The sequence below is a fragment of the Bombina bombina genome, chromosome 4 (genome assembly GCF_027579735.1).
Source record: "Bombina bombina isolate aBomBom1 chromosome 4, aBomBom1.pri, whole genome shotgun sequence".
NCBI lineage: Eukaryota > Metazoa > Chordata > Amphibia > Anura > Bombinatoridae > Bombina > Bombina bombina.
The window spans coordinates 1,039,433,571-1,039,456,765 of NC_069502.1; the positions used below are offsets into that span (position 1 = coordinate 1,039,433,571).

The following is a 23,195-nucleotide window of genomic DNA, read 5'->3' on the forward strand; positions in this document are numbered from 1 at the left end:
AACTTTCAATTTGCTTCTATGATACATTTTGCATAGGTCTCTTGTTATCCTTTTTTTAAAAAGTAATAATAAGTGAGCTTAGAAGTGTGCACGTTTGGCATCAATATTTGCAACAATGTTTTTAGCAATGTTATATATAGTTATAAACATCACTGCTATAGAATGCTACAGATACTCTGCGGCAGCAGAGTTTGCAACTATGTATAACATTGCTATAAACATTCTTGCAAACACTGCTGTCAGATGGCTGCGGACACGTGCGCATTCTGAGCTCACCTAGAATTCCTCTTTAACAAAGAATACCAAGAGAACTAAGCAAAATTGATGATAGAACTAAATTTGGGAAGTGTTTTAAAATTGCATGCTCTTCCTGAATTGTGAATGTTTAATTTATACTTTACAGACAATTTAATGGCAATAAAAAAAGAAGGGCACTGATATTGTTTTAGTGGTATACATTTTCATGTGATCACATGCTACATCATTTTTAAAATCTCCCAAAGTGATTTTAAGACTTGATTCAATTTGCTTAAAAATTGCACAATCGGGAAATTAACTGAACTCCGTTAGAATCAGTAATGTACAAAGAAGAGATGAGTTCTAAGCAACAACAAGAACTCTGGATTTATGAGATCTATTTGCCCAGATCTTAACAAAAAAAGTGTACTCTCCTACCAGGACATGCTGGATGCTCAACCAACTCAAATTGAACTAACCAACCAAATTGTCAATCTACCACATTTTTCAATTTAAAGGGGCAGTCTACTCAAAATTAAACTTTCATGATTTAGATAGGGCAAGCAATTTTAAACAACTTTCCAATTTACTTTTATTATCAAATTTGCTTTGCTCTCTTGGAATTCTTTGTGGAAAGCTAAACCTTGGCAGGCTCATATGATAATTTCTAAGCAGTTGAACTGCCTCTTATCTCAGTGCATTTTGACAGTTTGTGACATTGTGCTCACTCCCATGGAGTTATTTAAGAATAAGCATTGATTGGTTAAAATGCATGTCTGTCAAAAGAACTGCGATAAGGGGGCAGTCTGCAGAGGTTTAGACACATGGTGATCACGGAGGTAAAAAGTGTATTAAAATAACAGTGTTGGTTATGCAAAACTGGGGAATGGGTAATAAAGGGATTATCTATCTTTTTAAACAATAACAATTCTGGAGTAGACTGTCCCTTTAAGTGAAATCTCACAGTATTCAACATTCACAGCAAAGACTGAATGCATGAATAACTGCAAACTGAAAATTCAAACTTAATCATATATAATTTCTTCAAATGATGAGTACCATACTGGGTCAGGTATCATCATCTAAAACTTAAATATACATGCAGGATGAAGGTAAGCCAGTTAGTTGGTGTTGCTAAAACTTAAAGGGACAGTCTAGTCAATATTAAACTTTCATGATTCAGATAGGGCATACAATTTTAAACATCTTTCCAATTTACTTTTATCATCAAATTTGCTTTGTTCCCTTGGTGGTATTTTTGAAAAGCTAAACCTAGGTAGGCTCAAACTGATTTCTAAACTGTTGAAAACTGCCTCTTAGCTCAGAGCATTTTGAACGTTTTTCACAGTTAGACAGTACTAGTTCATGTGTGTCATATAGATAACATTGTGCTCACTCTCGTGGAGTTACTTAGGAGTATGCACTGATTGACTAAACTGCATGTCTGTCAAAAGCACTGAGATAAGGGGGCAATCACAGAGGTAAAACATATATTAATATAACTGTGATGGTTATGCAAAACTAGGGAATGGGTAATAAAGGGATGATCTATGTTTTTAAATAATAAAAATTCTGGTGTAGACTGTCCCTTTAATAAGTTCTTATTATATTTTAAAGTTTTATCCTTATCAAATCTGGTGATGTTTTGACCAGTAAAGCTCCTTCTTACAGTAAGCAAATGGAAAGGTAAGTTGGACTGGCAGACAGTGATTTTTGTGTCAGTTTGCTGCAGTTTTCCTGGTGCAACAGAATAATTGGGGCGGTTTTATCCACCCCTAGTTTCCAGATCACTGGAAACTTAAGTTAAGAAGCAGCGGTCGTAAGAAAATCCTCCCGATCAGATACAATCGGGAAGATTGACACCCCCTGTTAATGGCCGATTGACTGGCCCCGAATGTGCAGGGGGCGGCATTGCACAAGCATTTCACAAGATATGCTTGTGCAATGTTCAATGCCGACAGCGTATGCTGTCGGCATTTAGCGTTGTTGGGCGGACATAGTTCTCTATAGCGAATCATGTCCGCCCGACATTTGGTCAATTGACCCCAAAGTGTTGAAATGTAAAAGATAAAAAAATAAAACTTTAAGAATCAAGGTATCTTTTTATTGAGGTAACTAAACGGACACTCCAGAGACTGCAATGTTGCAGAAAGCAGTAAAACATCATAATATGAAGTGGTGTCTATAACTTTTTTTTTTTAAACTGATAGAGGATAGTTTTTTTGTGCTAAACTTCACACAGCAAATTTACTCTCTACTAGTTTTATCAGAGGTTTAATCAGTATATAAACATTTTCAACCAGCAGCTAATTCTTAGCGTATCTGTGTCACTTTTTCGCCAACGGGAAAAACTTAAGATATTCCCAGAGCGTGAAGTACTATAGCTGACTGTATGTAGTTTAACGGCTCTGTGGAGTTAGGTTGAATACTAATTTATTTCTAGAGTTTTAAGTACGTGTTAAGATTCATTAACTAAATACTAGCTACAGCAATTTACAGTTATACCCAAAGAAATGGCAATTTTTTATGGATACTGTTAAATATCTTTTTAATGAACTATTAACAAATGTAAAAACAGATGTTTTAGAAAAGTTGTTCCAAGTTTTATCTCATGGGACTTTTTTTTATATATTATATTATTCACATTTATGACCAGCTAATGATTGGAGTACATTAACCCTGCTAGATTTTGGCTTTTTGTACGCGTCGGGTTGTGTGCATATTGCAACTTGAAAGTAAAAAGTTTAACACGACGTGCGCAAAAAAGCTAACGTTTGAATATCCTGACCTTGTTTACCTATTCCCCCATAGACTTCAATGGAGTGTGAAAAGTGAAAAAAAACAAACGAAGACCCAACTAGTTGCGCAAACCTGATCGTGTTTTCTCAAGTTCGCTAACCTGATATGAAATATTAATATTTCATGTCTAACAGATTTTTGGTGAAATATATATCTATACCCATATATATAGATGATTATATATTGGTATAGATATATACAGATATATATAGAAATATCTATTTACAAATACTTAGAACATATTCCCCTCTGTGAAGAACATTGGAATGTGAAATATTTACAGTACAAACACAGTTAAACACTTTATTAAATATGAATATTGCATATTCAGCTACTTGAATGCAAAGGGCTCCAATACATTTATATATATGTCTATTATACATATGTATTTATTAGAAATGTGCATTTTTTTTCAGTCGGTTGTTGATACTTTGAATACCAGAGATATTCTTATTTCACGGTTCCCACACAAAAAACTAAGGCCTAGATTTAGAGTTCGGCGGTAGCCGTCAAAACCAGCGTTAGAGGCTCCTAACGCTGGTTTTGGGCGCCCGCTGGTATTTGGAGTCAGTGATTAAAGGGTCTAACGCTCACTTTTCAGCCGCGACTTTTCCATACCGCAGATCCCCCTACGCCATTTGCGTAGCCTATCTTTTCAATGGGATCTTTCTAACGCTGGTATTTAGAGTCGTTTCTGCAGTGAGCGTTAGAGCTCTAACGACAAGATTCCAGCCGCCTGAAAATAGCAGGAGTTAAGAGCTTTCTGGCTAACGCCGGTTTCTAAAGCTCTTAACTATTGTACCCTAAAGTACACTAACACCCATAAACTACCTATGTACCCCTAAACCGAGCTCCCCCCACATCGCCGCCACTCGATTAAAATTTTTAACCCCTAATCTACCGACCGCCACCTACGTTATACTTATGTACCCCTAATCTGCTGCCCCTAACCCCGCCGACCCCTATATTATATTCCTTAACCCCTAACTTGCCCCCCACAACGTCGCCGCAAGCTACTTAAAATAATTAACCCCTAATCTTCCGACCGCAAATCGCCGCCACCTACGTTATCCCTATGTACCCCTAATCTGCTACCCCTAACACCGCCGACCCCTATATTATATTTATTAACCCCTAATCTGCCCCCCTCAACGTCGCCGACACCTGCCTACACTTATTAACCCCTAATCTGCCGAGCGGACCTGAGCGCTACTATAATAAAGTTATTAACCCCTAATCCGCCTCACTAACCCTATCATAAATAGTATTAACCCCTAATCTGCCCTCCCTAACATCGCCGACACCTAACTTCAATTATTAACCCCTAATCTGCCGACCGGAGCTCACCGCTATTCTAATAAATGTGTTAACCCCTAAAGCTAAGTCTAACCCTAACACTAACACCCCCCTAAGTTAAATATAATTTTTATCTAACGAAATAAATTAACTCTTATTAAATAAATGATTCCTATTTAAAGCTAAATACTTACCTGTAAAATACATCCTAATATAGCTACAATATAAATTATAATTATATTATAGCTATTTTAGGATTAATATTTATTTTACAGGTAACTTTGTAATTATTTTAACCAGGTTCAATAGCTATTAAATAGTTAAGAACTATTTAATAGTTACCTAGTTAAAATAATAACAAAATTACCTGTAAAATAAGTCCTAACCTAAGATATAATTAAACCTAACAATACCCTATCAATAAAATAATTAAATAAACTACCTACAATTACCTACAATTAACCTAACACTACACTATCAATAAATTAATTAAACACAATTCCTACAAATAAATACAATTAAATAAACTAGCTAAAGTACAAAAAATAAAAAAGATCTAAGTTACAGAAAATAAAAAAATATTTACAAACATAATAAAAATATTACAACAATTTTAAACTAATTACACCTACTCTAAGCCCCCTAATAAAATAACAAAGCCCCCCAAAATAAAAAATTCCCTACCCTATTCTAAATTAAAAAAGTTACAAGCTCTTTTACCTTACCAGCCCTGAACAGGGCCCTTTGCGGGGCATGCCCCAAGAATTTCAGCTCTTTTGCCTGTAAAAGAATAAATACAATACCCCCCCCCAACATTACAACCCACCACCCACATACCCCTAATCTAACCCAAACCCCCCTTAAATAAACCTAACACTAAGCCCCTGAAGATCTTCCTACCTTGTCTTCACCATACCAGGTTCACCGATCCGTCCTGAAGAGCTCCTCCGATGTCCTGATCCAAGCCCAAGCGGGGGCTGAAGAGGTCCATGATCCGGTCAAAGTCTTCATCCAAGCGGGGCAGAAGAGGATCTTCCATCCGATTGAAGTCATCATCCAGGTGGCATCTTCGATCTTCTTCCATCCGGAGCGAAGCGGCAGGATCCTGAAGACATCCAGCGCGGAACATCCATCCGGACCGACGACTGAACGACGAATGACTGTTCCTTTAAGGGACGTCATCCAAGATGGCGTCCCTCGAATTCCGATTGGCTGATAGGATTCTATCAGCCAATCGGAATTAAGGTAGGAATTTTCTGATTGGCTGATGGAATCAGCCAATCAGAATCAAGTTCAATCCGATTGGCCGATCCAATCAGCCAATCAGATTGAGCTCGCATTCTATTGGCTGTTCCGATCAGCCAATAGAATGCGAGCTCAATCTGATTGGCTGATTGGATCGGCCAATCGGATTGAACTAGATTCTGATTGGCTGATTCCATCAGCCAATCAGAAAATTCCTACCTTAATTCCGATTGGCTGATAGAATCCTATCAGCCAATCGGAATTCGAGGGACGCCATCTTGGATGACGTCCCTTAAAGGAACAGTCATTCGTCGTTCAGTCGTCGGTCCGGATGGATGTTCCGCGCTGGATGTCTTCAGGATCCTGCCGCTTCGCTCCGGATGGAAGAAGATCGAAGATGCCGCCTGGATGATGACTTCAATCGGATGGAAGATCCTCTTCTGCCCCGCGTGGATGAAGACTTTGACCGGATCATGGACCTCTTCAGCCCCCGCTTGGGCTTGGATCAGGACATCGGAGGAGCTCTTCAGGACGGATCGGTGAACCTGGTATGGTGAAGACAAGGTAGGAAGATCTTCAGGGGCTTAGTGTTAGGTTTATTTAAGGGGGGTTTGGGTTAGATTAGGGGTATGTGGGTGGTGGGTTGTAATGTTGGGGGGGGGGGTATTGTATTTATTCTTTTACAGGCAAAAGAGCTGAAATTCTTGGGGCATGCCCCGCAAAGGGCCCTGTTCAGGGCTGGTAAGGTAAAAGAGCTTGTAACTTTTTTAATTTAGAATAGGGTAGGGAATTTTTTATTTTGGGGGGCTTTGTTATTTTATTAGGGGGCTTAGAGTAGGTGTAATTAGTTTAAAATTGTTGTAATATTTTTATTATGTTTGTAAATATTTTTTTATTTTCTGTAACTTAGATCTTTTTTTTTTTTTGTACTTTAGCTAGTTTATTTAATTGTATTTATTTGTAGGAATTGTGTTTAATTAATTTATTGATAGTGTAGTGTTAGGTTAATTGTAGGTAATTGTAGGTAGTTTATTTAATTATTTTATTGATAGGGTAGTGTTAGGTTTAATTATATCTTAGGTTAGGACTTATTTTACAGGTAATTTTGTTATTATTTTAACTAGGTAACTATTAAATAGTTCTTAACTATTTAATAGCTATTGTACCTGGTTAAAATAATTACAAAGTTACCTGTAAAATAAATATTAATCCTAAAATAGCTATAATATAATTATAATTTATATTTTAGCTATATTAGGATGTATTTTACATGTAAGTATTTAGCTTTAAATAGGAATCATTTATTTAATAAGAGTTAATTTATTTCGTTAGATAAAAATTATATTTAAGTTAGGGGGGTGTTAGTGATAGGGTTAGACTTAGCTTTAGGGGTTAATACATTTATTAGAATAGCGGTGAGCTCCGATCGGAAGATTAGGGGTTAATAATTGAAGTTAGGTGTCGGCGATGTTAGGGAGGGCAGATTAGGGGTTAATACTATTTATGATAGGGTTAGTGAGACGGATTAGGGGTTAATAACTTTATTATAGTAGCGCTCAGGTCCGCTCGGCAGATTAGGGGTTAATAAGTGTAGGCAGGTGTCGGCGACGTTGTGGGGGGCAGATTAGGGGTTAATAAATATAATATAGGGGTCGGCGATGTTAGGGCAGCAGATTAGGGGTACATAGGGATAACGTAGGTTGCGGCGGTTTACGGAGCGGCAGATTAGGGGTTAAAAGTGTAATGCAGGGGTCAGCGATAGCGGGAGTGGCAGATTAGGGGTTAATAAGTGTAAGGTTAGGGGTGTTTAGACTCGGGGTACATGTTAGAGTGTTAGGTGCAGACGTAGGAAGTGTTTTCCCATAGGAAACAATGGGGCTGCGTTAGGAGCTGAACGCTGCTTTTTTGCAGGTGTTAGGTTTTTTTTCAGCTCAAACAGCCCCATTGTTTCCTATGGGAGAATCGTGCACGAGCACGTTTTTTATGCCGGCCGCGTCCGTAAGCAACTCTGGTATCGAGAGTTGCATTTGTGGTAAAAATGCCCTATGCTCCTTTTTTGGAGCCTAACGCAGCATTTGTTTTAACTCTCGATACCAGAGTTAAATTTATGGTGCGGCCAGAAAAAAGCCCGCGGAGCGTTAACAGCCCTTTTACCGCCGAACTCTAAATCTAGGCCTAAGAAAATTCAAAACAAATTAGAAGAAAAAATATATTGAAGTAGTATGTCTCTCAAACTTTGGGCCTGATGCTCAAAACCTCTCTGCTCAGGTGAGATTATCTAAAATTATCCTCCAGCACTGAAATGTTGAAGTAGACACAACACTAGTGCAACATAGCGTTGCATGGTTTGACAGTTCTGCTGCATTTACACTTTGTGCTTTGTATTCTATAACACATCACACTTCAGATTAACTTTTATTAAATTTAAACTTTATATTTTGAATTTTATTTTATATACAGCTGTGCATTAAGGATTGTGATTTTACAAATTCTGATTATGCCTTCATAGTTTCTGTGTAACTTTCACAAATTAGTCCCCTACTTTGTATATTTATATGTATCTTTTACAAATTACATTGCACTTTTGAATTTGTTCTATTTACATTTAAACTGAAAAACTGTCAGCTTCAGTTTTCCAGAGAGCTTTAATACTTTCTTTGGGTCAAATAATCAAACAATCTCTAGTTTGGAGAGAAATTATACTGCATACTTCTAAAGAGCTGAATATTCTAAGAAAATGACTGGAACCTGGAAGTCCCATGAGACTTATGAGAGATACTTTCCATAGAAAGTAATGAAGCTCACTGGGATACAAACTTTCACATGGGACAGAGAATATAACTGGAGAACACATGGGGCTGATATAAAGGCTCAGTTTGCAACTGATTTTTTTAAGCTACAGTTTAACTTGCTTTTGTCTATATTTTGTATAAATTACTTTTTTGTTAGTTAAAATAAGTGCATTGTGTATTTTGAGCAAACTTCACCTGCATACAGCTGGTGAGAAACATCAGTATGACCAGCTTGTTTAAAATGCTTAATCAATTTCAGAAGACTTGTAAGAGAGCTTCAGATATACCGTGGGAACTCCCCTGAGCAGACCAGGGAACTGCTCTGTCCCTCCCACTTTCTGAAAATGTCAGTTTTATTTTGCAATGGAGCAAGTACAGAGTGGAATGTAATTTGTAAAAGATACACAGAAGTATACAAAGTATTTGTTAAAGAACAACACAGAAACTTTGAAAACACAATCAGAATTTATAAAAGTAATGCTAGATCAAAATATATTACAATTTAAAAGAGAAAGTGCAAAGTTTAAATGCAAAAATACTAAAAGGACCTAATGTCATGTTTCTACGACTGCCACTTTAAACCTCTACACCAGAGCTTTCCAAACCTGTCATGATGGTGACACACTTTTTAGACCTACATCATTTTGTGACACAGTAATTCAGTTGTACTAGCAAACAGGAGGTTAAACTAACTTGTTTTAAGAGATACGGACACATACATAAATTATATAATAACAAAATGTATTTACAAGTAACAGTATGTAAGTATGTGCAAGTATTAAAAAGAAGTTTAGTAACACCAATAGCTACTTACTATTTTAATGGGATGTATGAGGTTGATGGGATGAACACAGTTTCTGAAAATTTTGTGGAATATTAGATAAAGACATTGCATTTCATCATCAAGCATTTTTAAGCTTCCACTTCCTATCCATAAATCAAGAGCAGGAGCAGCAATGCACTACTGGCAGCTAGCTGCAAAAAAAACCCAACACTTTGACTTCAGATCAGCGTTTAAGCTGCTGCCCTCAGAGCTCTGCAAGTCCGACTGACTACTGCCCGTGCTGCAAACACACTGCTGTCCCACTCACTGACTACACATGAAATCACAAGCCGATTGAGGAGACTACACGTGTAGTCAGGAGCCAATGTGCCACCAATGGGAATAGTTTCAGTTCTGGCTGAGCTGTGCCAATAGGTTAAGATGATCTGTGACCCACTAGGTATCAATCACGTGATATGCATTGCAGGCAGGCGGAAAGTCAGAAACCAAAAACAAAATTTAAAAATAATTTATTTTGTGCTAAAGCAGGGACACACCTACACACTGCCGCCGACACACTAACGTGTCACGACACACAGTTTGGAAAGCACTGCTCTACACTTACCTAGACAACTCCCTATTTAAACGATCAAATATGATCGGTTGATTGACACCCCCTGCTAGCGGCCGCAAATCTACTGGTGCAATGATAAGTCGGCATTTATCGATGTGCGGCGGACATACGCTACTTAGTATCATGTCCGCTCGCACATTGATAAATATGCCCCATAGTGTTGGATGTTTACTTTGTTATTATAAGTGACAAAATATATTAATTTGCAACTAAATCCAATTGGGGTTCATTTCTAGTGTTTCTTTGTTGTATTTAACCTTGTAGACATTTTTGATACCCAGTCTGAAATGTATAGTAATATAAAATACAGCACAAACTGTAAGTTTAACAAAACTCTCATATCATGCAGTGCTGTATTGCACTGGGCTTGTCTCTCCTTCATATACATAAATGAGAGCTCTCTCAGTGCTGGAGAGTTCTGCCCTTTTTCTTTTAAGCATTCAGTGAGTCAGCCCCTGTGAAGTCTGAATTACAATTTATCTCCAAGCTGGAGAGTTCTTTGAATGTTTGGGCCAGAGAGAACTGGTTAAAAAAAAGAGTTTCTCTATCCTCTTCTTAAAAGGGTTACCCCTCCCTGAGTAAAGCAGATGTTGGGTAGATGATACAGTAATATGTGTAGTTAAGGAAATTAACCTATAATAAAGGATGCATACTAAGCATAGTAATGCATCCTAGTCTGTCTAGTATAACAAGTGTATGCAACATACGTCTGCATGTTTAATCAATTTGGAATAGAAGTGCATTTATAATTTACTAATGTGCATTTTTGTCCCATTGAGTGCTGAATTGCAAACTTTTCTGTTTGTGTTCCCTATCTAACATAGTCCAACAGTGCAAGCAACAATGTATATAAAAATTGCAAAATGTGTTGAAAAACATTTTTTGAGAGTTTCAGATGTTATGGTTAACATAAATAAAATAATTGAAAACAAAATGGATAAAATTGCCTATATTTAAAAGTGTTTCTGTTTACATTTTTTATAAATTGTATATTCAAGCCAACTTTGCCAAATTCAAACATTCGTCAGGCTAAATAGCTAACACTGACTCTGTGAGCCCTATTTTACATAGCAAATAATACAAATGATCTAAAGGTCTTTGGGCTGGTGAGTCCTTCTATATCCCTGGTGGAATTGTATAAAGCCACTTTTTACAGCATATGCAGCATTTTCGTAAGTAAAGTAGATGCATACATTACAAAAGTGCAGAGTTAAAAACGTAATTTAAAAATAATAAAAAATTAATAATTTAACCATTCACACAAAATTTGCAGGGAAAAAATTGTATTGTTAAAGGGACAGTCAACACCAGATTTGTTGTTGTTTTAAAAGATATATAATCCCTTAATTACCCATTCTTTAGTTTAGCATAACCAACACAGTTATAATAATACACATTTTACCTCTGCGATTACCTTGTAGCTAAGCCTCTGCAGACTGCCCTCTTATTTCACTTCTTTTGACAGACTTGCATTTTAGCCAATCAGTGCTCACTCCTCTGTAACTTCATGTGCATGAGCTCAATGTTATCTATATGAAACATATGAACTAATGCTCTTTAGTGGTGAAAAACTACCAAATGCAGAGGCGGCCTTTAAGGTCTAAGAAATTAGCATATGAACCTCCTAGGTTTCGCTTTCAACTAAGAATACCAAGAGAACAAAGCAAAATTGGTGATAAAAGTAAATTAGAAAGTTGTTTAAAATTACATGCCCTATTTGAATCATGAAAGTGTTTTTTGGACTTGACTGTCCCTTTAAGGCCCATCACTAATTCGTATTTTATCAAAAACGTAAAAATTGTATGTAAATTACACAGGAATAAATCATATTAAATATGCACAGCGTAAATTGTAATCAAAGTACACTGGATGTACAAAAATCACATAGAAATTTGTACTTAAAAGTACAAAATACAAAGCGTAATTGTTGTTTTTTTGTAAAATGGGCGTGTATGAAATTTTCTCTCAAATCCCAGCCTAATTCTCTCTACATTTCCACCCTGCTCTCACTGTTTTTACCGACAAATGAAAAGATCGAGAGCTTGTAACAAAATACTCAAAATACTTAAAACCCTAATAGGAAAACACATGCATATGAAAATATAGGTGATTGTAAGATGCTATATGCAGAAAGCAGCATAATATGATTTATATTGGCTGCAGGATTTAATTTTTTAAGAGCGCTCACTGCTAATTTCGCCCTACACAGCAGAATTTCCCTTTCCAGCAAGCTTCATTCATTTCAATAGGAGACATCTTGCCACTCACAGGGACTATCCCGTTTTAACCCTTTGAGTGCTAAGCACTTTCCCACTTGGGTGCTAATATTTTTTAAGTTTTTTTTTTATTTTTTGAACATTTTTTGAATTTTTTTTTTACAAACCTCCAAGACTTACACTGTTGGAAAGGTTGGGGGGTCTGTAGCTGCTTAGATGCCTGAGATACAGGCTTCTAAGCAGCATGCCCCCTTCTCCTATACTTAACATTGTTAAGTATAAATAAAGTTGCGCTGTGACATCATCCGCGCATAACGTGAAGCCCCGACGATGCCTGTCACTATGCAGGCCCGATCGCCGGCGTAGGAGCGGGTGGGAGCCCCCAGATCTCCCTCAAGGTGGGAGAGTGCTAGTGACGGCTCTGAGCCATCATTAGCACCAGAGTGGGAAACTCTGTGATGGCTCAGATCTGTCATTAGCACTCAAGGGGTTAAATATAATTCCACCAGGGCAGCCCCTGAGAGAATCAGCATGAAAAACCACGTCTGATCTGGTGAGGTTTATATAAACAGCCCCTAAGTTAGTATTCATACACATACTACCATGCAAACATATAAAGTATAAAGTGAACAAAACTCATTTCATTGAATACTATAACCCACTCAATAACATGTGAGTTGTACTCATTTAAAAAAAAAAAAAATATGGCAGCATATGTAGGTATTTAAATATCATATGTATACATAACACACATAGCAGTAAGGCACAGATCTCATGCAAATTTGTTGTTGCTCAAGTCTGTTCACCATCTTCTGCCTAATAAGGAGCTGCTGACCCCAGGCCCTATAACATTTTTACGTATGTCATATAGGTACCAAAGATAGAGGTTTCCCTAACAATGACCCAGCCCTCATAATCATAAGCATTAACCATGGCTGACCCTGCCCTCCAAAATGCATTTAGCCCGATCCAAAACCTAATCCTCCACCACTTCTAACCATAACTGCAGCATCCATGGACCTCTAAATTGAAATTAACAATAATTGTGATCTAGTCTCCCACCACTTTTAACCATAGTTGCAGCGGACTTGGGCCCCCACACTATTAACCCTCACAGAGATTTTATTCTTCATCTGATGCCAATCCTACATGATTTTGTCATTGCAATCACACATATATTCCCCTTCAGGTATGTTACTCATCATAAACACCACAGGCACACTGCACCCCACATCTCTAGCCATCCAAATTACAAAAACATACTAAAATAATACAGAAATAAATGTCAAAGTACCACGTAAATGTTATTCCAGAAATTTTGGCTGAAAAAAATACTCTCTCTTCAGTCTCTTCAGAGCTATATGCAGCATGTACCCCATTATAAGTCTGTACCTAAATTATGGTTCCCCATTCTTCTAGTTTGTTAATCACTTAACCAATCAGAACTGACTTAGGGCTAGATTACGATCGGTGCGCTAACAGTTATGTGCAAGCGAAAAGGGGTTTAATGTGGGAGTTGTCATGCGTCAGGTTTTTTGCTCGTTTTACAAGTCGAAAGTAAACACCATCGCTTGAGCACAATTTAAGTTAACACGCGTTTGGTTAGCTCGACCTCAGAGCTCTGGTTAACTGTTTCGCGTAACAAAAAAGTGTCACAAAACACATCAAAAATACATTGCAAAGTACACTTATACTCATAACACTATTTAATAAAATTATTAAAAAGATATTTCACAAAAAAGTTATAAGGGCTCAAAGATATGAGGTCTCAGGTAGCAAGCAAATAGTTTTAACAAAGAAATACATACATATACATGTAAAATATGGATATGTATGGAAATATATGTATGTATATATATATATATATATATATGTGTGTGTGTACATATGTATTTATATGTGTTTAAATGTATTTACAGACATATATGCACAAATAAACACATAAATATATATGTATACATTTATAGACGTATATATAAGAGCACTTGAGCCCTTTACAGTAAAGTAGATTAAAACACGTTAAAGCATATTTAGACATAATTCATTTTTAATAAAGTATTATTCTGTGTATTTCCTGTAAATATTTCACATTCCAATGTTCTGCACATAACAGAATATGGTCTATGTATTTTTAAATAGATATGCCTATATATATCTGTATTTATCTACATATATAATCATCTATGTATATACTTTAGGTACAGATATATATTGTACCAAAATGCTATCAGATATATGTAGAAATATGTGATGAATATTGGAATGTGAAATATTCATATTTCTCTTGTTAAGTGTATCCAGTCCACGGATCATCCATTACTTATGGGATATTCTCCTTCCCAACAGGAAGTTGCAAGAGGATCACCCACAGCAGAGCTGCTATATAGCCCCCCCCCCTAACTGTCATATCCAGTCATTCTCTTGCAAGCCTCAACCAAGATGGAGGTTGTAAGAGGAGTGTGGTGTTTTATACTTAGTTTATTCTTCAATCAAAAGTTTGTTATTTTTAAATGGTGCCGGAGTGTACTGTTTATCTCAGGCAGTATTTAGAAGAAGAATCTGCGTTTTCTATGATCTTAGCAGAAGTAACTAAGATCCATGGCTGTTCTCACATATTCTGAGGAGTGAGGTAACTTCAGAGAGGGAATGGCGTGCAGGTTTTCCTGCAATAAGGTATGTGCAGTTAATATTTTTCTAGGGATGGAGTTTGCTAGAAAATGCTGTAATGTAAGTAAAGCCTTAAATGCAGTGACAGCGACTGGTATCAGGCTTATTAATAGAGATGCATACTCTTAATCATGTTTAATCGTTTTTATATGTATTTGGTGATAAAACTTATTGGGGCCTAGTTTTTTCCCACATGGCTGGCTTGAATTTGGCCTAGAAACAGTTTCCTTAGGCTTTCCACTGTTGTAATATGAGTGGGAGGGGCCTATTTTGCCGGTTTTTTGCACAGCAAAAATTACAGGCACAGACATCCAGCTTCTTCCTGCATGATCCAGGACATCTCTGGAGGGCTCAAAAGGCTTCAAATTCATTTTTGAGGGAGGTAAAAAGCCACAGTAGAGCTGTGGCAGTTGTTGTGACTGAAAAAAAAAAAAAAAAGAGTTTTTGTCTTTTATTATTTTTTGGGTATTAAGGGGTTAATCATCCATTTGCAAGTGGGTGCAATGCTCTGCTAACTTGTTACATACACTGTAAAAATTTCGTTAGTGTAACTGCCTTTTTTCACTGTTATTTCAAATTTTGACAAAATTTGTGTTTCTTAAAGGTGCAGTAACGTTTTTTTATATTGCTTGTAAACTTGTTTAAAGTGTTTTCCAAGCTTGCTAGTCTCATTGCTAGTCTGTTTAAACATGTCTGACACAGAGGAAACTACTTGTTCATTATGTTTGAAAGCCATGGTGGAGCCCCATAGGAGAATGTGTACTAAATGTATTGATTTCACCTTAAACAGTAAAGATCAGTCTTTAACTATAAAAGAAATATCACCAGAAGATTCTGACGAGGGGGAAGTTATGCCGACTAACTCTCCCCACGTCTCAGACCCTTCGCCTCCCACTCAGGGGATGCACGCTAATACGGCGCCAATTACATCAGGGACACCCATAGCGATTACCTTGCAGGACATGGCTGCAATCATGAATAATACCCTGTCAGAGGTATTATCCAGGTTGCCTGAATTAAGAGGCAAGCGCGATTGCTCTGGGGTTAGGAGAAATACAGAGCGCGCAGATGCTGTAAGGGCCATGTCTGATACTGCGTCACAATATGCAGATCATGAGGACGGAGAGCTTCAGTCTGTGGTGACATCTCTGATTCGGGGAATCCTGATTCAGAGATTTCTAATTTTAAATTTAAGCTTGAGAACCTCCCTGTGTTGCTTGGGGAGGTATTAGCTGCTCTGAATGACTGTAACACAGTTGCAGTACCAGAGAAATTGTGTAGGCTGGATAAATACTATGCGGTACCGGTGTGTACTGATGTTTTTCCTATACCTAAAAGGCTTACAGAAATTATTAGCAAGGAGTGGGATAGACCGGGTGTGCCTTTTTCCCCACCTCCTATATTTAGAAAAATGTTTCCAATAAACGCCACTACACGGGACTTATGGCAGACGGTCCCTAAGGTGGAGGGAGCAGTTTCTACTTTAGCAAAGCGTACTACTATCCCAGTTGAGGACAGTTGTGCTTTTTGAGATTCAATGGATAAAAAATTGGAGGGTTACCTTAAGAAAATGTTTATTCAACAAGGTTTTATTTTACAGCCCCTTGCATGCATTGCACCTGTCACGACTGCGGCGGCATTCTGGTTTGAGGCCCTGGAAGAGGCCATCCATACAGCTCCATTGACTGAAATTATTGACAAGCTTAGAACACTTAAGCTAGCTAACTCATTTGTTTCTGATGCCATTGTTCATTTGACTAAACTAACGGCTAAGAATTCCGGATTCGCATTCCAAGCGCGTAGGGTGCTATGGCTTAAATCCTGGTCAGCTGACGTGACTTCGAAGTCTAAATTACTCAACATTCCTTTCAAGGGGCAGACCTTATTCGGGCCTGGTTTGAAGGAAATTATTGCTGACATTACTGGAGGTAAGGGTCACACCCTTCCTCAGGACAGGGCCAAAGCAAAGGCCAAACAGTCTAATTTTCGTGCCTTTCGAAATTTCAAGGCAGGTGCAGCATCAACTTCCTCCGCTTCAAAACAAGAGGGAACTTTTGCTCAATCTAAGCAGGCCTGGAAACCTAACCAGTCCTGGAACAAAGGCAAGCAGGCCAGAAAGCCTGCTGCTGCCTCTAAGACAGCATGAAGGAACGGCCCCCTATCTGGCGACGGATCTAGTAGGGGGCAGACTTTCTCTCTTCACCCAGGCATGGGCAAGAGATGTTCAGGATCCCTGGGCGTTGGAGATCATATCTCAGGGATATCTTCTGGACTTCAAAGCTTTCCCTCCACAAGGGAGATTTCATCTTTCAAGGCTATCTGCAAATCAGATAAAGAAAGAGGCATTCCTACGCTGTGTGCAAGACCTCCTAGTTATGGGAGTGATCCATCCAGTTCCGCGGACGGAACAAGGACAGGGTTTTTATTCGAATCTGTTTGTGGTTCCCAAAAAAGGGGGAACCTTCAGACCAATTTTGGATCTAAAGATCTTAAACAAATTCCTCAGAGTTCCATCTTTCAAAATGGAAACTATTCGGACCATCCTACCCATGATCCAAGAAGGTCAGTACATGACCACAGTGGACTTAAAGGATGCCTACCTTCACATACCGATTCACAAAGATCATCATCGGTTTCTAAGGTTTGCCTTTCTAGACAGGCATTACCAATTTGTAGCTCTTCCCTTCGGGTTGGCTACAGCCCCGAGAATCTTTACAAAGGTTCTGGGCTCACTTCTGGTGGTTCTAAGACCGCGAGGCATAGCGGTGGCTCCGTGTCTAGACGACATCCTGATACAGGGGTCAAGCTTTCAAGTTGCCAAGTCTCATACAGAGAAAGTTCTGGCATTTCTGAGGTCGCACGGGTGGAAAGTGAACGAGGAAAAGAGTTCTCTATCCCCACTCACAAGAGTCTCCTTCTTAGGGACTCTTATAGATTCTGAAGAAATGAAAATTTACCTGACGGAGTCCAGGTTATCAAAACTTCTAAATGCTTGCCGTGTTCTTCACTTCGGTAGCTCAGTGTATGGAGGTAATCGGCTTAATGGTAGCGGCAATGGACATAGTGCCATTTGCACGCCTTCATCTCAGACCGCTGCAATTATGCATGCTGAGTCAGTGGAATGGGGATTACACAGATTTGTCCCCTCTACTAAATCTGAATCAAGAGACCAGAGATTCTCTTCTCTGGTGGTTGTCTCTGGTAAACCTGTCCAAGGGTATGACCTTTCGCAGGCCAGATTGGACAATTGTAACAACAGATGCCAGCCGTCTAGGTTGGGGTGCAGTCTGGAATTCCCTGAAGGCACAGAGATCGTGGACTCAGGAGGAGAAACTCCTTCCAATAAATATTCTGGAGTTAAGAGCGATATTCAATGCTCTTCTGGCTTGGCCTCAGTTAGCAACACTGAGGTTCATCAGATTTCAGTCGGACAACATCACGACTGTGGCTTACATCAACCATCAAGGGGGAACCAGGAGTTCCCTAGCGATGTTAGAAGTCTCAAATATAATTCGCTGGGCAGAGTACCACTCTTGCCACCTGTCAGCAATCCATATCCCAGGCGTGGAGAACTGGGAGGCGGATTTTCTAAGTCGTCAGACTTTCCATCCGGGGGAGTGGGAACTCCATCCGGAGGTGTTTGCTCAGTTGATTCATCGTTGGGGCAAACCAGAGTTGGATCTCATGACGTCTCGCCAGAACGCCAAGCTTCCTTGTTACGGATCCAGGTCCAGGGACCCAGAAGCGACGCTGATAGATGCTCTAGCAGCGCCTTGGTTCTTCAACCTTGCTTATGTGTTTCCACCGTTTCCTCTGCTCCCTCAACTGATTGCCAAAATCAAACAGGAGAGAGCATCAGTGATTCTGATAGCACCTGCGTGGCCACGCAGGACTTGGTATGCAGACCTAGTGGACATGTCATCCTTTCCACCATGGACTCTGCCTCTAAGACATGACCTTCTGATACAAGGTCCTTTCAATCATTCAAATCTAATTTCTCTGAGACTGACTGCATGGAGATTGAACGCTTGATTCTATCAAAGCGTGGCTTCTCCGAGTCAGTCATTGATACTTTAATACAGGCACAAAAGCCTGTTACCAGTAAAATCTACCACAAGATATGGAGTAAATATCTTTATTGGTGTGAATCCAAGACTTACTCATGGAGTAAGGTTAGGATTCCTAGAATATTGTCTTTTCTCCAAGAGGGCTTGGACAAAGGATTATCAGCTAGTTCCTTAAAGGGACAGATTTCTGCTCTGTCTATTCTTTTGCACAAGCGTCTGGCAGAGGTTCCAGACGTCCAGGCATTTTACCAGGCTTTGGTTAGAATTAAGCCTGTGTTTAAACCTGTTGCTCCCCCGTGGAGCTTAAACTTGGTTCTTAAAGTTCTTCAAGGAGTTCCGTTGGAACCCCTTCATTCCATTGATATTAAACTTTTATCTTGGAAAGTTCTGTTTTTGATGGCTATTTCCTCGGCTCGGAGAGTCTCTGAGCTATCTGCCTTACAATGTGATTCTCCTTATCTGATTTTTCATGCAGATAAGGTAGTCCTGCATACCAAACCTGGGTTTTTACCTAAGGTGGTTTCTAACAAGAATATCAATCAAGAGATTGTTGTTCCATCATTGTGTCCTAATCCTTCTTCAAAGAAGGAACGTCTTTTACATAATCTGGACGTAGTCCGTGCCTTGAAGTGTTACTTACAAGCTACTAAAGATTTTCGTCAAACATCTACCCTGTTTGTCGTTTACTCTGGACAGAGGAGAGGTCAAAAAGCTTCGGCAACCTCTCTTTCCTTTTGGCTTCGGAGCATAATACGCCTAGCCTATGAGACTGCTGTACAACAGCCCCCTGAAAGGATTACAGCTCATTCTACTAGAGCTGTGGCTTCCACCTGGGCCTTTAAAAATGAGGCCTCTGTTGAACAGATTTGCAAGGCCGCGACTTGGTCTTCGCTTCACACTTTTTCCAAATTTTACAAATTTGATACTTTTGCTTCTTCGGAGGCTGTTTTTGGGAGAAAGGTTCTTCAGGCAGTGGTTCCTTCCGCTTAATCCTGCCTTGTCCCTCCCATCATCTGTGTACTTTAGCTTTGGTATTGGTATCCCATAAGTAATGGATGATCCGTGGACTGGATACACTTAACAAGAGAAAACATAATTTATGCTTACCTGATAAATTTATTTCTCTTGTAGTGTATCCAGTCCACGGCCCGCCCTGTCCTTTTAAGGCAGGTCTAAATTTTAATTAAACTACAGTCACCACTGCACCCTATGGTTTCTCCTTTCTCTGTTTGTTTTCGGTCAAATGACTGGATATGACAGTTAGGGGAGGAGCTATATAGCAGCTCTGCTGTGGGTGATCCTCTTGCAACTTCCTGTTGGGAAGGAGAATATATTCCATAAGTAATGGATGATCCGTGGACTGGATACACTACAAGAGAAATAAATTAATCAGGTAAGCATAAATTATGTTTTGTCAGGTTAGCACACTTGAGAACATGTGATCGTGTTAGTGTGTGTGTAGGGTTTTTTCCCACTTTTTTGCTCCATTGACTTTTATGTGGGAATATGTTGTCGCGTGCGCGTGCGCAATTTTCTAAGTTCCGCCCTTTACACTCGGGTTAGCATGTGAGCGATAACTTTTTACGTTCAACTTGTAATACCAGCGCAGCCCGACCCTCGCAAAAAGCTTACTTCTAGAGCAGTTAACGCTCGTGCAGGAGTGCTCCAATTGTAATCTGTTCCTAAATTGGTAACTGCACACAAATTTTTAATTGTTATGGGTTTAATGAAAACTGACATGCATTGACATACATAAGGCAGTCATCATCAACGTGTTCCTTTAGCTTTGACAAAATATATGTTGTTCCTTGTAGGTGTGCAGAAATTACTGCAAAAACAGTAGAAAAGCCTGTTTTCCCATGTTTGCTGTAATAAAGTACTAAGAAAACAAGATTTTACTGATTATATTGATTCACAATGCGTATGACTAAATTACATAGCTGCTGTTCATATGACCTTTAATATCATAAAAAGGAAGCCATAAGTCATCCACTAAATTCTTCCACAGCAAATCCAAATGGATTTCAATGGGGGGCACTGAAAGAAATTTGTAGAATTAAAAGATGAAAAGCAGTGAAAGGAGTTTAATGCACAGCACATTAAAGGGATATGAAACCCAATTTTTTTCTTTCAAGATTCATATAGAGGGGCCTATTTATTATAGTGTAAGTGGACATGATCCGATATAGCGTATCATGTCCGCTGCACATGGATAAATGCCGACAGCGTGCACTGTCTGCATTTATCATTGCACCAGCAGTTCTTGTGAGCTGCTGGTGCAATGCCGCCCCCTGCAGATTCGCGGCCAATCGGCCGCTAGCAGGGGGTGTCAATCAACCCGATCGTATTCGATTGGGTTGATTTCTGTCCGCCGCCTCAGAGCAGGCGGACAAGTTATGGAGCAGAGCTCTTTATAACTTCTGTTTCCGACGAGCCTTGGGGCATCAAGCTCCATATAGAGCTTGATAAATATGCCCCAGAGCATGTAGTTTTAAACAACTTTCTAATTTACTTCGATTTTCAATGTATCTATGCTCTATAGGTATCGTTTGTTGAAAAGCAGTGATGTATGCTTAGGAGCCGGCACATTTCTGAAGAACTATATGGCAGCAGTTTTGCAATAATTTTATCCATTTGTAAAAGCACTAGAAGCAGCACTATTTCCTGCTATGTAGTGCTCCAGGTATCTCTTCAACAAAGAATATCATATTAATTAAGTAAATTTGATAATAAAGTAAATTGGAAAAACATTTAAAATGATATGCTCTGGCATAATTACAAAAGAACATTTTTGGGTTTCATATCCCTTTAAGAACTGCAGAAAATCTAAATACACCACCAAGTTTTGTTAACTTGTGGGGTTTTTTTGGAATAATAATAAACGTTGACGGTTATTGTCAAGCAATGACTGCTGGCAGCATTTTTACTGAAACAATAAAAAATAGAAAGGTTAAAGAGATTATAAGGCAACAACATTAGCCTATTTAAAGCCTCCTGTTGGACTGATTCATCACTCAACGAGATTCTCACTTACTTTTGCATGCTTCTTCTTTAGAGCATTTAACTCTTTCTGTTGCTTCTTTAACTGCTTGAGGTACGCCTGAAAAAGGACCAGCAAATTGTTTTAAGTTTTTTTTTCTTTGGCCTATTGTGTAAGTAATACAAGAATATACATTTGCTTTAACATAAAGTAAATGACAACAATACATTACATCAAATTATTTTTTAATTTTCCTATTAGTTTAAACCCTTCACTACTGGGAGTTTCAGGAAAAAAACTTACCCAAAATACTGGAGAATTTTTGTTTTTAAAGTAGACAACACAATGTTCTGATCTAGACCCATTATGGTATATTTGATGCCACTATTTGGGCGCCAGATACAATCATATAAAGATGTGTTACATTTTTCACAATCTTCTTACTGTGCTTCTTACTGATATTATTTACACACAACAACTGCAGTCATAGGACAAATGGTTGTAAAAGCTTGTCTGGGATCTCCTTTGTTCAGAAATAGCAGACATAAATGGCTTTGCCATTGGTTTTTGGCAATTAAAATGCCACCAATTGCAGCTGTGCACATTACTTGAAATTCCTGGTAGTGAAGGGGTTGATCAGGTAGCTTGTAAAGTTAATTTTTGATGCAGAGTAGAGATTATTCTCCCACCTGACACCTTCCACTCCCTGATCCCTCCCAAAAAGCTCTCTTCCCTCCCTCACCCCCCATTTGTCACTACCATCTTAGGTACTGGCAGAAGGTCTGCCAGTATGTAGTTTAGGGCTTTTTAACATTCTTATTTTTTTCTCACAGTGTAGTGCAAGCACCTCAATCCTCCTACCTCCCTGATCGCCCCCCCGCAAACAGCTCTTCAACTTTTCCCCCTCCTTCTAGGCAAAGCAATTTTAGGTACTGGCAGCTATCTGCCAGTACCCAGTTTATATATTTTTGTAATTATTATTTATTTTTACTTATTAATTCATGCATGTTTTTTCTGTAGTGTGGTGGTGCCCTCTACCCCCCCCCCCTCCTAGTGATCATTGGTTAGGGTGCCCCCCCTTACAATTACCCTTTTGCCATAGTGTATCTTCCCATCCCTCCTTCTCACTTAAAAAAAAATCTGTAGCGTAGGACCCCTCCCACTTCTCTGCTTTTGCGAATTAAATAGCAGCCATTTTACCAATTTAAATATTGTCCGCACACACTTCTTTACTTTACAACACCTCAGCCTATCACATGCCTATCACACTACTTCTTGGTGAACTTCGGACACCTTGCATTTTAATTAACTATTATTTACCAAGTCTTTCAAATTCAGCTGCCCGGTTTTCAACAAATGACAGGAAGTTGAACAGACATCTGTTTGCTCAATTGGAGACAAAGGGGTCTTTTATTTTTTTCCTATTTGCCTCACAGCTAAATTTCCAGATCATTAACTGTTTAGTTTGACAATGGACCCAAATGCTAGGACGATAGACG

The 23,195-nt window shown here is 38.7% G+C and overlaps 1 protein-coding gene across 1 annotated transcript in view; it reads right to left on the minus strand.

Moving 5' to 3' along the window:
* Positions 1–23,195, minus strand: part of PLCB4 (phospholipase C beta 4) — a 788,735-nt gene that overhangs the window by 67,063 nt on the left and 698,477 nt on the right. The window contains 1 exon segment of the mRNA XM_053712158.1: positions 21,751–21,816. Within this exon segment, the coding sequence (XP_053568133.1) occupies positions 21,751–21,816 (66 nt within the window).